Source organism: Dermochelys coriacea, chromosome 1 (genome assembly GCF_009764565.3).
Source record: "Dermochelys coriacea isolate rDerCor1 chromosome 1, rDerCor1.pri.v4, whole genome shotgun sequence".
Taxonomy (NCBI): domain Eukaryota; kingdom Metazoa; phylum Chordata; order Testudines; family Dermochelyidae; genus Dermochelys; species Dermochelys coriacea.
Window position 1 is genome coordinate 155,112,801 of NC_050068.2, and position 12,636 is coordinate 155,125,436.

The 12,636-nt window shown below is 41.2% G+C and overlaps 1 protein-coding gene across 3 annotated transcripts in view; it reads right to left on the bottom strand.

The window, feature by feature from the left end:
* EFHC2 (EF-hand domain containing 2) overlaps positions 1-12,636 on the bottom strand; it is a 118,056-nt gene that overhangs the window by 27,747 nt on the left and 77,673 nt on the right. For all 3 annotated transcript variants that reach the window (XM_038415072.2, XM_038415081.1, XM_038415061.1), the window contains exons 8-9: positions 12,245-12,410; positions 10,206-10,348 (exon numbers count right to left, since the gene is read on the bottom strand). In XM_038415072.2, the coding sequence (XP_038271000.1) occupies positions 10,206-10,348; positions 12,245-12,410 (309 nt within the window). The remainder of the gene's footprint in view (positions 1-10,205; positions 10,349-12,244; positions 12,411-12,636) is intronic.

Here is a 12,636-nt window from a genome sequence, read left to right on the forward strand (position 1 = left end):
CACTCTCATTACAGTGTCTATGGTAACACCCATTGTTTCATCTTCTCTGTGTACATAATATCTCCCCACTGTATGCATCCGATGAAGTGGGCTGTAGCTCACGAAAGCTTATGCTCAAATAAAGGTGTTAGTCTCTAAGGTGCCACAAGTCCTCCTTTTATCTTTATGCTGACTCTCTCTCTCTGCCAATGACTGATTCCCTTTTGTTCCCTTCTCGCACAAGTGCCTGTGCTCTCCTGAGTGCTGGCCTCCGAGCCTGAAATAGCCTCACTGGTCTAGTAGGCCAAGCAATCTCCCTTAGAATATTTCTTGTCAAAAACCACTGCTTTTCACAATCCCTCAAACAACAATCCACAAATTCCATTTAAACAATTTTTAAAGGCAATTAACAAAACAAAAAAGACCACCTAGGAACTACTACAATAGGTAATGTAGTACCCAACAAACCCTTAACTTTATTCTGTGTATTTCTTCTTCCCTGCATCCCTCCATTTCCATTGCTTGTTGTTCTCTTTCCAGTGTCTTCTTGTGTCAATTTAGCTGACTGAGGTGGACATATCTTTATTTGCTATGTGACTTGCCATGCCTGCCTATAGCACTATACACAAATATTTCGTAATAAAATAAGGAATAAACAACAGCAGCAGCAACTGGAAGCATCAATGTGGATAAAGGATTTGTGTATGCATTATGCATTGCATACCATCTAAAATAAGCAAAAGCCAAAGCAATGGAAAGACAATGATATATTGTTCCACACTGTGGGATTTGTACCAGCATCCTCTCTCTATTGATATAACATATATGGAAGCAACTGTTTCTACAGACAATTCTGTTATAACTAGTTATGGATCCAATATGTAGGATGGAACAGTAAACTGTGAAAGCTAGAAACTATGGAACACAGGTGGAGCTACTTTCTACACTGAATTTTTGCCTCTACTCCGAGGAGGGAGGGGGAACGGCGGTGGCAGGTCATGGACAATATATGGACAACACATCTCGACGAACCAGTTACTGTAAGGTACACGTAGCCATTTCTTCTTCTTTGAGAGCTTGTCCATAAACATTTCACTGTTGGTAACTCACAAGCAATGACCTAGGTTACAGGAGGTGGGTGCTAGGAGTTTATCTAACCAGTGATTGTAGGACAGTCCTACCAAAATTAGCATCGGCTCTTGATGCTTCCACGATGGAATAATGCTGGGTGAATATGTGTACTGAGCCCAAAGTAGCTACCCAGGTATCTCCAAGTATGGGAACATTTATCAAAGAAGCAACAGAGGTTGTTTCTGCTCTGGTACACTGAGATGTTAGACCCACCTATGAGATTATGTTTGCTAATTCATCACATCACTTGATACAAGCAGAGATCCAGTTAGAACATCTGTGTTGAAAGGGCTTGTCCTTTAACCCTGTCTGCATAAAATATCAATAATCTTGGAAATACCCTGAATAGCTTAGTCCTATCTACACAGCAGGAGAGCGCTCTAAGAACTTCTGTAAGGTGGGCCATTTCACCTCACCTTTATTTGAATGTGGATGGGGGAGGGGGTGAGTGACAGGTAGAGGGATGGCCTGACTTAAGTGAAAGACAGAGACCACTTTCAGTAAAAATTTAGGGTGAGGTCTGACTGACACCCTGTCTTTATGGGGGGGCTTGCCATCAAGCGCTTGTATTTCCTTAACTCTTCAGGCCAGTGTTGCTGCCACAGAAAAGCTGTTTTAATAAAAAGTGGAAAGAGAGAACTTATGGTCATTGGCTGAAAAGGTGGGCCCATTAGCCCCAATCAGTCCAATATTTATAGTTCCCGAGGAGGGAGAGGTTCTCTGACTGGGGGATATATAAACCTAGCTACCGTAGGGTGTGAATGTGTAAAATATCACTGAAGTGGAGGGTGGAAAACTGAGATGGCTGCTCGGTGAATCCTCCGGGAACTCACTGACAGTCCAGAGTTCTATAAAGATAGAAGGTAGTTCAGTATGTCTGGAATCTATTCCAGGGATGGTGATAACTGATGCTGCACCCAGATTATGAATCTCTTCCTTTTGGCAGCATAAGTATGCCTTGTAGAATCTTTTCTACTGAGGATTAGGATATTGTACTTCAGATTAATAGGATCTTTCCACTCAGGTCAGCTAGCCAGCTCTCATGCCATAAGGTGCAGGGAACGTGGATCCAGATGGAGAATTTGATAGTGCCTGAGATATTACATCTGGCTGGAGAGGCAACTGTATTGGAGGTTGGATGGAGAGATTCTTTAGGTATTAGTACCAGAATTGTCTTAGCCATGCTGAAGCTATGATCCTCCTGGCTGCATCTTGCCTGAACGTCCTGAGAACACTCAGGATAAATGCAATGGTTCAGGAGTATAGAACCGCTAAGAATCTCAGTGTGGTATGTCAGTCCTTCAGAGAGCATCAGGCCTCATCTGCTTTAGCACCGAATTCACATTCCTTGAATGGGAGATCCTCAATTGCTATTTGAATTACTTTAGAGATCCCTAAAGAGCGAAGACCAGGGTGGATTTGATTTAAATCATGATTCAGGAAGACTATTCAACAGGTTAATCATTAATATTTGGAGGATTTTCTTGCCATGCAGTATTAGGAGGAGAACATCACCAGACAGGTTTAGAGTAGCAGCCGTGTTAGGATTAGGGTTAGGGTTACAGACATTTAAATTGTTTTATTTAACTAAAACAAAACAAACAACCAACAACAACAACATTACGTATTCTGGATTTTTTTCTTGAACAGCAACATATAATATTTTAACAAAACAAGCATATGAATTTTTGAATTTAGTTAAACATTCAAGTTTTTTAAAAATCAGGTTTGTTTGTTTTTTTAATTATTTTAAACTAAAATAATTAAATAAAACATTTTTTAAAAAACAAAACAAAAATTAAATTGACTAGGTCAGCCAAGTCAACATGAGAAACTTAAAATATCGGCTTCAGCAGCTCACTCAGTCGTCTTCACCTTCATTTTCCTGTTTGTTCATAATCTGGGAAAGAAAAACAAGCTTTCCTGCTTTTTCAGGTCCCAAACAATTTCTCAATTTGTAATGAATTAGTCCAAAGGAAGAAAATATTCTTTCTACACTGGCAGAAGAAGCTACTGCTGTTAAAAGTGAAATTATCACTTCAACAATCTCTGAATCCAAGTGCTTAAGTGACTTCCACCAGTTCACTGGTGTGACTTTCTTTAAAATATCATCAGCAAACATATATTTCTTGAATGGTTCACCCTTAGCTCTGAAGTTTATTATATTTGGCATTATGGAGGGATGATTGCTGGTTGTCCATGTCACAGCCAGCTCCTCTTCTTCAGCAGTTAAGGTTTGACCCTGATACCAAGTATTGAGAATATTTGCAAGAAAATGAGCTGGAGATAGTGCTTGTCCCATTTGGTTTTTTAAAGCTTGTAATTTAACTCTGTCATTGCATATTTCTCTTTTTAAGATCTCACTCAGTTCCTTCCAAATTTCAACAGCGTTAGCAATAAAACAGCCATTTCCCTGCATTTTGTTCCAGGCTACAGAAATAGACTTTAGGGTACTCAGCATGTGTTCAACATTTCTCTTAAGATCAACGTTGAGAACTTTGGCTGCAACAGTGCCATCTATTTTTTCATGATTTTGCTTACAAACTGTCATCAGATTAAGCCAGTCCTTGATATAGTGCTCAAAACAGTCCACTACTGAGTTCCATTGCACGTCTTGTGGGAGAGTTAGCTTGGTTCCTCCCACTTTTTTCAGAGCCGCTGCTGCAAAGTGGTTGTTACGGAAGTATTTTGCAATTTCAACAACATTAGCCTCTATTTCCGGAACATTGAAGTCTTTGGCTAGGAGGTGCATCAAATGAGCACTGCAACCGTATGTTATTAGCTTGGGACTCTCTTCACACTCTTCTAAATATCCTCTCATCTTGGATACATTTGCAGCATTTTGTGTGACCAAGCTGCATACTAGACATTTGTATTTTTTTTCCCCACAGTTTGTTATAGCTTTTACTGCTACTTCTTGTAAGTATTCTGCTGTGTGTGCATTTCTTGATGTACAAATTGTTTCTGTAAGGAAGACATTCCCTTCTTCTGTTGTCACACAAGCATATACAACAGGATCATTGTGGACATCGCTCAACCCATCAAGGCTCAGATTAACAATATTACCCTCTAGTCCTTTTGCACACTGCTCAATTTCTCTTTCACACACTTTATCCAGCAATGTGCCTGCAACATCTGCTCTGTTGGTGGACTGTATCCTGGTCTTACTGACTGAACCATGTTAATGAAGTCTGGGTTCTCAATCATACGGAAATGAGAGTTTGTTACATAAACGGGGCAATTTTTTCATCAATTACCTCTTTCTGTAATCTGCTGGTTCTTATCACAAATTTATCTATGGTTGTTTCTGGATGATGGAGATTTTTGGTTTCTTTTTGCTACAGGTGATATACTGTGGCTATGTGACATACATGATGTGACTGAAACACTATCATTGGCAGAAAACTCTGAAACTATAGAAAATGATGGTGATCTTGAAGGTGGATAGTCTTCAGAATCCTGTATGTTGAGGATGGAGTCTCCTAAACAAAATAAGTCAATGCAGTTATTTAATTACCATACTGCTCATTTAGCATTACTCATTGCATTCCCTGACACTCAGTACTACTTTAAAGGTGAAATTGTAAAAGGAAGATCTGCCTATTTCAGCTATTTATTTTTTATCACAACTGCATCTAAAATGATAATACCACTACATTTTTTGCTCAAACATGAGAATTCAGGAATAGTCCAGAAGGAAGACAGGCAGTCCTTAAGAAAGATTATGAAATAAAAAAGTTTACCAACCTGAAGATCCTGCATGTTCAGACATGTTCCTTTCACCACCTTCAACACAGCTTCCTCCTGAGAAGGAACACTTATAGAATCATAGAATATCAGGGTTGAAAGGGACCTCAGGAGATCATCTAGTCCAACCCCCTGCTCAAAGCAGGACCAATCCCCAACTAAATCATCCCAGCCAGGCCTTTGTCAAGCCTGACCTTAACAACCTCAAAGGAAGGAGATTCCACCACCTCCCTAGATAACACAATCCAGTGTTTCACCACCCTCCTGATGAAAAAGTTTTTCCTAATATCCAACCTAAACCTCCCCCACTGCAACTTGAGACCATTACTCTTTGTTCTGTCATCTGCTACCACTGAGAACAGTCTAGATCCATCCTCTTTGGAACCCCCTTTCAGGTAGTTGAAAGCAGCTATCAAATCACCCGCCCATTCTTCTCTTCCACAGACTAAACAATCACAGTTCCCTCAGCCTCTCCTCATAAGTCATGTGTTCCAGTCCCCTAATCATTTTTGTTGCCCTCCGCTGGACACTTTCCAATTTTTTCACATCCTTCTTGTACTGTGGGGCCCAAAACTGGACACAGTACTCCAGATGAGGCCTCACCAATGTCGAATAGAGGGGAACAATCACATCCCTCGATCTGCTGGCAATGCCCCTACTTACACAGCCCAAAACGCCGTTAGCCTTCTTGGCAACAAGGGCACACTGTGGACTCAGATCCAACTTCTCGTCCACTGTAGGTCCTTTTCTGCAGAACTGCTCCCTAGCTATTCGGTCCCTAGTCTGTAGTGGTGCATGAGATTCTTCCATCCTAAGTGCAGGACTCTGCACTTGTCCTTGTTGAACCTCATCAGATTTCTTTTGGCCCAATCCTCTAATTTGTCTAGGTCCATCTGTATCCTATCCCTACCCTCCAGCGTATCTACCTCTCCTCCCAGTTTAGTGTCATCTGCAAACTTGCTGAGGGTGCAGTCCACGCCATCCTCCAGATCATTAATGCAGTTACTGAACAAAAACGGCCCGAGGACCGACCCTTGGGGCACTCTGCTTGATACCGGTTGTTAACAAGCATGTTATCTCTGGAGACACAAATCCACAGTTTGAGAACTGCAAAACTAAGCATCTCTGATGGTACCGTCTAGACTGAGCACTAAGTCCCATTAGGTAGATAGAAAGATTAACCTAAATAATCTATAGAGAAGCCTCTGGAACCCCATAAAATTGGGTCCCTAGTCCATGAACTATTGGAACTTATTTACAAAACTTTTCTTAAACATTTTACATGAATATATTGTCTCATGCTAAAGGAATAGGGATTATAAATTCTAATTCATGATGAAATATCTTTGAGCTATAATGTATCTATCTTTACATAGGTTTTTTCCTCAAAAAGCATTTTATCAAAACAATCGGATTTAAATAAAAAAAAATCATTGATTTTTATCCACCCTGGCGGAGACATGAGGATCCCTTATAGAAATGAGGTCACCATAGATCTAGAAGCTATACCTGCAGCATCACGAGCTGCTTGGAGCAATATGCATAACACAACCTCACCTTCAGCAACTTAAATTCTTCCCTACTGTCTTAAAAGAAGCCTGTCTGCAATGCAATTAATCCCACACCAGATAATTGTATTTTGCCAACCAGGCTTGGTAGTTAACGAGTCTCATTTGGAGGCTTGATGTGGAGTAATTTTCCCCACCCCCAAAAAAATTATTTTTTGGGGTTCCTTGTCTTTTGATGTTGCTTTGTGTTGCCTTCCATGTGATCTTTCATTCACCACAAGAACCATCCATGTTGCCAGCCAGTGTGTATAAAATTGCTCAATACTCTGGGAAGACAATAGGTGGAGATGATGATCTGAGCTCTTTTATGCTGATACCAAAGAGGCAGGTGTCTGCCAGAGCAATTTAGCTGACTCTAGCAGTCCATCTTTGATGAGCAATGCACGAGATCCAAGTATGGACTTGTGTAGGGTGTCTAGAAGCTTCTGTGACTTTTCCTGTACTGCTTCAGCTGGAATCTCCAGTGGGTCAGCTATTCTGCATAACAAGTCCTGGAACATCTTACAGCCCTCTGGGATGGAGGTAGAGGACTCAGGGACTACAATCTCAGGCAGGGATGATGAGGACATTTGAAACTGGGTTAGGATGTCCTCTGCTTGGGATTCCTCACTGGACCCATTAATGTCCGTTCAGCTGGAGTGGACCAGATTGGGTTGGTTGAGGCGAAGAAGGGGAGTTAATCCTGGATTGGGAGGCAGATACTGGCCTTCTAGCCTGATGATTTCCTCCCAGAGCCCAGTACAGACAAAGGTACTGTTAAGCACAAGATACAAGTGGCCAAGGGAGAGGATACCAGATAATTCTATCCCTTTTTGAGCTTCTATGTCTAGGGTAATAAAACTCAATCCTTGACTCCCTCTCCATGGTATGCTGCCTGAATATCTGGACCCTGGGGAACAAACTGGTCCAACCTCCCTACTGCCTTCAGAACCTGAGGAGGAGAATGTATAGTCCTCCTGGAGAGGAAGAGCTATAGCAGCTAGTGGGCTAGGAGCACCTTTAGTCTGTGCTCAGGTTGGTACCACTAATGTACCTGGTACCAGCGTCAGAGCAGCAGTTGGTGCTGGAGGAGGCAGTTTCATCACTGCTAATAGTGGATAGTCCAGCACTGAAGAGACAGGTAGGTCTTTCAATGTTATATAGGATTTTGATACCAAATATATTGGTATCAAAGACAGGTGAGTAGATGGTCATGGTGCCAGGATTATTAGTGTGAGAGACATCAGGGCCTTGGTGCTGAGAGGTCTGTACTGAGAGATTTAAGCATTACCAAGGGAGGTATAGTGACCAGTGCCGGACTGAGTGCCTTTTCTTCTGAAGTTCGAGAGGATTTATGGTTCCTTGAGGAAGAGGACAGAGATCTCTTTCCTTTGTGGGTCCAGTGCTCTTTCCTTACTCAGTATCCTGAGATTTTATCAAACTAGAAATATGGATCTTTACAAATAGCTATTGTTATTAATTATTAATCATGTTTATTTTGAACAGTGTCTACCACAATCAGATCTTAGTCTATGACAGAAGTTTCTAGGTGCTACAGTAATAAATAAATAATATTGTAGTGTCTAAGGGCCAACAAAGAATGGATCCCACTTTGCGAGACACTGTACAAACCCAGAGTTGTAGATGGTCCTTGCCCCAAAGAGCTTACAGTCTAAATAGACAAGACAAACAGAGGGTGGAGGAAGGAGTTGCTAACAATGGCAGAGTGAATAGTGTGATGGTAGCTAACATTAAACTAATTCCACAAGTTTTTTTTTGTGGGGGTGTTAAGGTGTAGATTTACTTAGGAAGGGATTGGTTAAATGGAAAGAAAAGGGAAGGGAGAGGGGACACAGAAGGCCAGGGCATGAGGGAGATACGGTAAGAAGGACAGGTGTGGAGTGAAGCAGAAGTGAAAAGAATGGGAGGGAGGGAGGGAGAGAGAGGAATGTGCTGGAACACCCAATCAAACACAGGGCAGAGAAAGTCCAGTTAAAACTGTAGAAAATTCTCTGAATGTCCAGAGGTCCCTGCTTTGGCCATTTCTGCTCCAGACAGCTGGAGACACTGGTCAGCTAGGCCACATGATAAGGGAAGAGGGGAGGCACCACCTGGATCCTAGTGCCACCAGAGTAGTGGGAAGTCTCCCCTGCATAGTTCAGGGTTCAAGGAGATGCTAGAGTCAGAGATCACCCCATGAGTCCCCATTTTACACCACACCCAGTGCAGCATTCCCTAGTTTGGCTGCTTCTGCTCCCACTTTGACTCCAAGAGTTAAAGAGGCAGACAGAGCACTTTTAGATGATGAGTGTTAAGAAACTGCTGCTCCAGGTGTCTCGGAGTTTGACTGGGATGCACTGACCTCTCCAGAGAGAATATTTTCAGAGGAGACTCCCTAGCTCTTTGGGTTCTCATAGAAAATAATTTACAGATGGTACGTGATTCTGCTATGTGCACTTCACCCAGACACAGCAAGCATCTAGTGTGCCCATCATTGGAACGCATTACAGCCTCGCAGGAATAAGAATTCTTGAAGCCTGAAGATTTCTGCTCAGCCATAATGACTGATCTCTGTACTAGAGCTAACTCACAGGAAAACAAAACAAAAACCTTTCAGAGTAGCAGCCGTGTTAGTCTGTATTCGCAAAAGAAAAGGAGTACTTGTGGCACCTTAGAGACTAACAAATTTATTTGAGCATAAGCTTTCGTGAGCTACAGCTCACTTCATCGGATGCATTTGATGAAGCTGTAGCTCACGAAAGCTTATGCTCAAAAAAAAAGTGAATTTCCTTCTAAAAGGAAGAAAGGAATTACTACCAAAAATCTGTAACAATAACACTACTAACTAACTAATTACTAAGAATTATCCAGAATTATTTACATGACAAAGAATAGGCCACATAATGAGCAAAGAAGCTTGGACACTGCAAGTTCCAACCCATACCCAGAGGAAGGGAGAAGGAAATGAAGGGTAGGGTCGCCCTGCCCTTTTGGCCCTCAGAGGCACCAGAATACTCAGGGCGCAGGCATGACCCCCAAAGGACATTGCTGGCCCAAAGTATCTGGACTTAATTGTATTGGATGCATGCTCACCGACAGTGAAATATATATGGACAAGAACTTGAAGCATTCATCTCTAGAAAGGTTGGATGAGCTGTCTCCTCGAATTCAAATCAATGTCACTCTAGTAGGTCACTAGGACAGCTACTGGCACAAGACCAAATTTACCCTTCAAATGCCAATAAACTGTATATTGTTTAAGATATTGTTACATATATTAAAATAATTACAATGATTTTGTTTTTATACCGTGCCTTTATATAATGGAAAACATATAGCTAGAATAATAATATTGATCCTGCAAAACATAGAACTTACTGTATAATTTCCAATCTGTTACATTTTCTATGGGTTTATCCCTATTTACCATCAATGACAACAATACAGTTTCTATAAATTACCTACAACAAAAGCAAGCTCCCCTGGATAAGATTTGCAAATAGAATATATGCTACCATCTTTAGGAGCCAATAATTTTAAATGTTGTGAAGTGCTGTCTTACAACACATGGTTTCATTCTCAGTATCACAGATTATAAATTAGCACAGCAAACTACTATTAAGGTAAAAGAGTAGACCTCTGTCAAGTCCAAAAGAAGCAAATGTACATCTGACTGAATTCAAAAGGATTTGCGCAGGCTTCCATTAGGACTGAGTTCTGCCATAGGGTTTAATGATCGCTACATTTTAATCAAAGCAGCAGAGCTCTTGGAATTGCTTCCAGGGGATTATTATCTCTTACCTGTATTTCGCTGTGGGGTCTCAAACACTGAAATTGTGTCATCCCTCAGAAAATAAGTAATAATGAATTGCCGATCCTTGTCAATGGGATCATCAGTAATAAATTTTGCAAGAAAGCGCAGCAGGTTACTTTCGAGGCCTTTTCTATGAGGGCAGAAGAAGTGGCAAGAAATTCAGTATATAGAATGATTAAACTTTTCATCACTTGGAGACGCATTTTGTGAAATAAACTGTGTTATTCTTTGTCTGGACAGGAAATGGAATGAAGTTCCCTATTTTTTCAAAAATAATTTTCAGCTGGGGTTAACAAAGCCAAGCAGAGTCAGCCAGATAGAAAGGAATTATTTTTCAGGGCACAATTGGTTCTCTGATTACAGATTCTGATTGCATCTGTATTCAATCTCAATTGCAAATGAGGCTCAAAGTTTATTTCCAGAAATTTAATTGGGGGGAAAAACATTTTTTAGATGTATTCATTTTCAAACCTAAATACAAATCAAAATACATGTCAGGACCCTCTCCAGGAAATTTGGCCAATCAGATTCTTTTTCCACGTGACTATTTTTTTAAATGTGAAAACCGAAAGAACTCAACAATAGTAAATCTATTGATTTAGATGTTACTATTTTAAAATATACAGAGGCTATATAAATTATTAAAATTTTACCAAGTCTTCTAATAGCATTCTCCTTTTCTGAAGGCTCTACATGTGAGTTAATGGACCTCAGATCTGCAAAGCAGCTTTGCTTTTTACTCAGGACTCATAAATCATGGCACAGTCTATATAACCCACAATGGAAATAAAAGGTGCTAATGTTTTCATATTGCTATAGTACAACTGTACATGAAAACCAGCCAACAAAGAAAAGAACTCTCAGGAAATCTCAAGAAAAACAAACGGGGGTATATCATATTTGTGGATCTTCTGAAATTCTTTTTAGTTGTCTACATTTGGAGCTGGGGGCGTGATTGCCAGCTCAAGTAGATATACTCACACTCTCATCCAGCTAGCATGCTACAAATAGTAGTGGAGCAACAGTAACACCGGGAGTGGCAGCAGCAGTACAGGTGAGCCACCCCAAGTATGTATCCACGGGGTCTGGTTGGGTTATAGTTGGGGCAGCTAGCCCCAACCACCTCTCACCACTGCATGTGCTACCACAGCTACATAACTTTTTTTTAGTATGATAGCTCAATGAGAGCTAGTGCAAGTATGTCTACTCGAGATGGGAATCACATTCTAACACCAAGTGTAGACATACCCTCAGAGTCTGATCCAATGCCAAATGAAGTCAAAGGAGTCTTTGTATTTATTTTAATGGGAATCAGATTAGACCCTAACTTCACAGAAGACCATATTTGCCTAGTTCACAGAAATGCCGAATGCAATGTTGCTAACCAAGTCCTAATACACCTGGAAACTTAAGTCAGGTAACCTTGACATTTCACTTAACATCCTTCTCCCCTGCAACCAGGAATTAAAAATATTGACTATGCGATACAGGAGGGCCAGGAAGCAGTGGTAGAGGGGAAATATATAAGCCCTAGGCTAATTAAGGCGTGGTTCCCTGTAGACTAGGAAGGGTTGCTACAGGTTAATTGGAGCACCTGTAGTCAATTAAGCCCTGTCAGGAACCTAATAAAACCCCCTGCATCAGGCAGTCAGGGGAAGAAAAGAAGAAGAAAAAGAGGACTGGAGCTTTGAGGTGTGTTGTAAGATTTGAAAAAACAGAGAACCAAAGTAAGGGAGACTCTGCCCCAGCAACGGAGGGAGACTTCCTTCCCCAAAATCTAAGGACCGAAGGTTCCCCACCCAAAGGAGAAGACGGTAAGAACCCGCAGGAGTTGAGAGGGGCTGGGGCTCAGAGTGAGGAGCAAACTCAGACCTCTACCACCTTCCTGGGCCACTATCGGGGACCTCAGTGGCCCAAGAGCAGGGGCAAGAGGTGGCATCTTAGCCCCCTGCCAAGAAAAGCACAGGACCCACCATATTAACATCAGCCATCTTGCCACAACTGGGATTATCTTTCACTAAAATACCTGTCTTTCTCCATGAATTTCTTGAAATCTTTCTGGGGAGGTTGGGGAAGAAGGCTCATGCAGGAGCATAGAGAATCCTCTTCAGAGCCAAATCCAGTGTAAGGTGGAAACTTCCTTTCTATTTTTGGAGGAGGTGGAGCCTTGAATGGAATTGGAGTAAAATCCTCTATAAGAAAATAAGATAGCAAGATTTTTTTTCAGATCACGCTATTTTATTAAAGATATTGCATTTTCAGAATAGATGTCTATTAATATATCTGGGGAACAGAGCAGAACTGCTCTCTTTAAATCATGCTTGCTTCACTATTTATAGGGTGAAATGCAGGTCTTATTGAAATCAATGGCAAAACTGCTATCATAATTTCGATGGGGCCAGGATTTCATCCATGCCC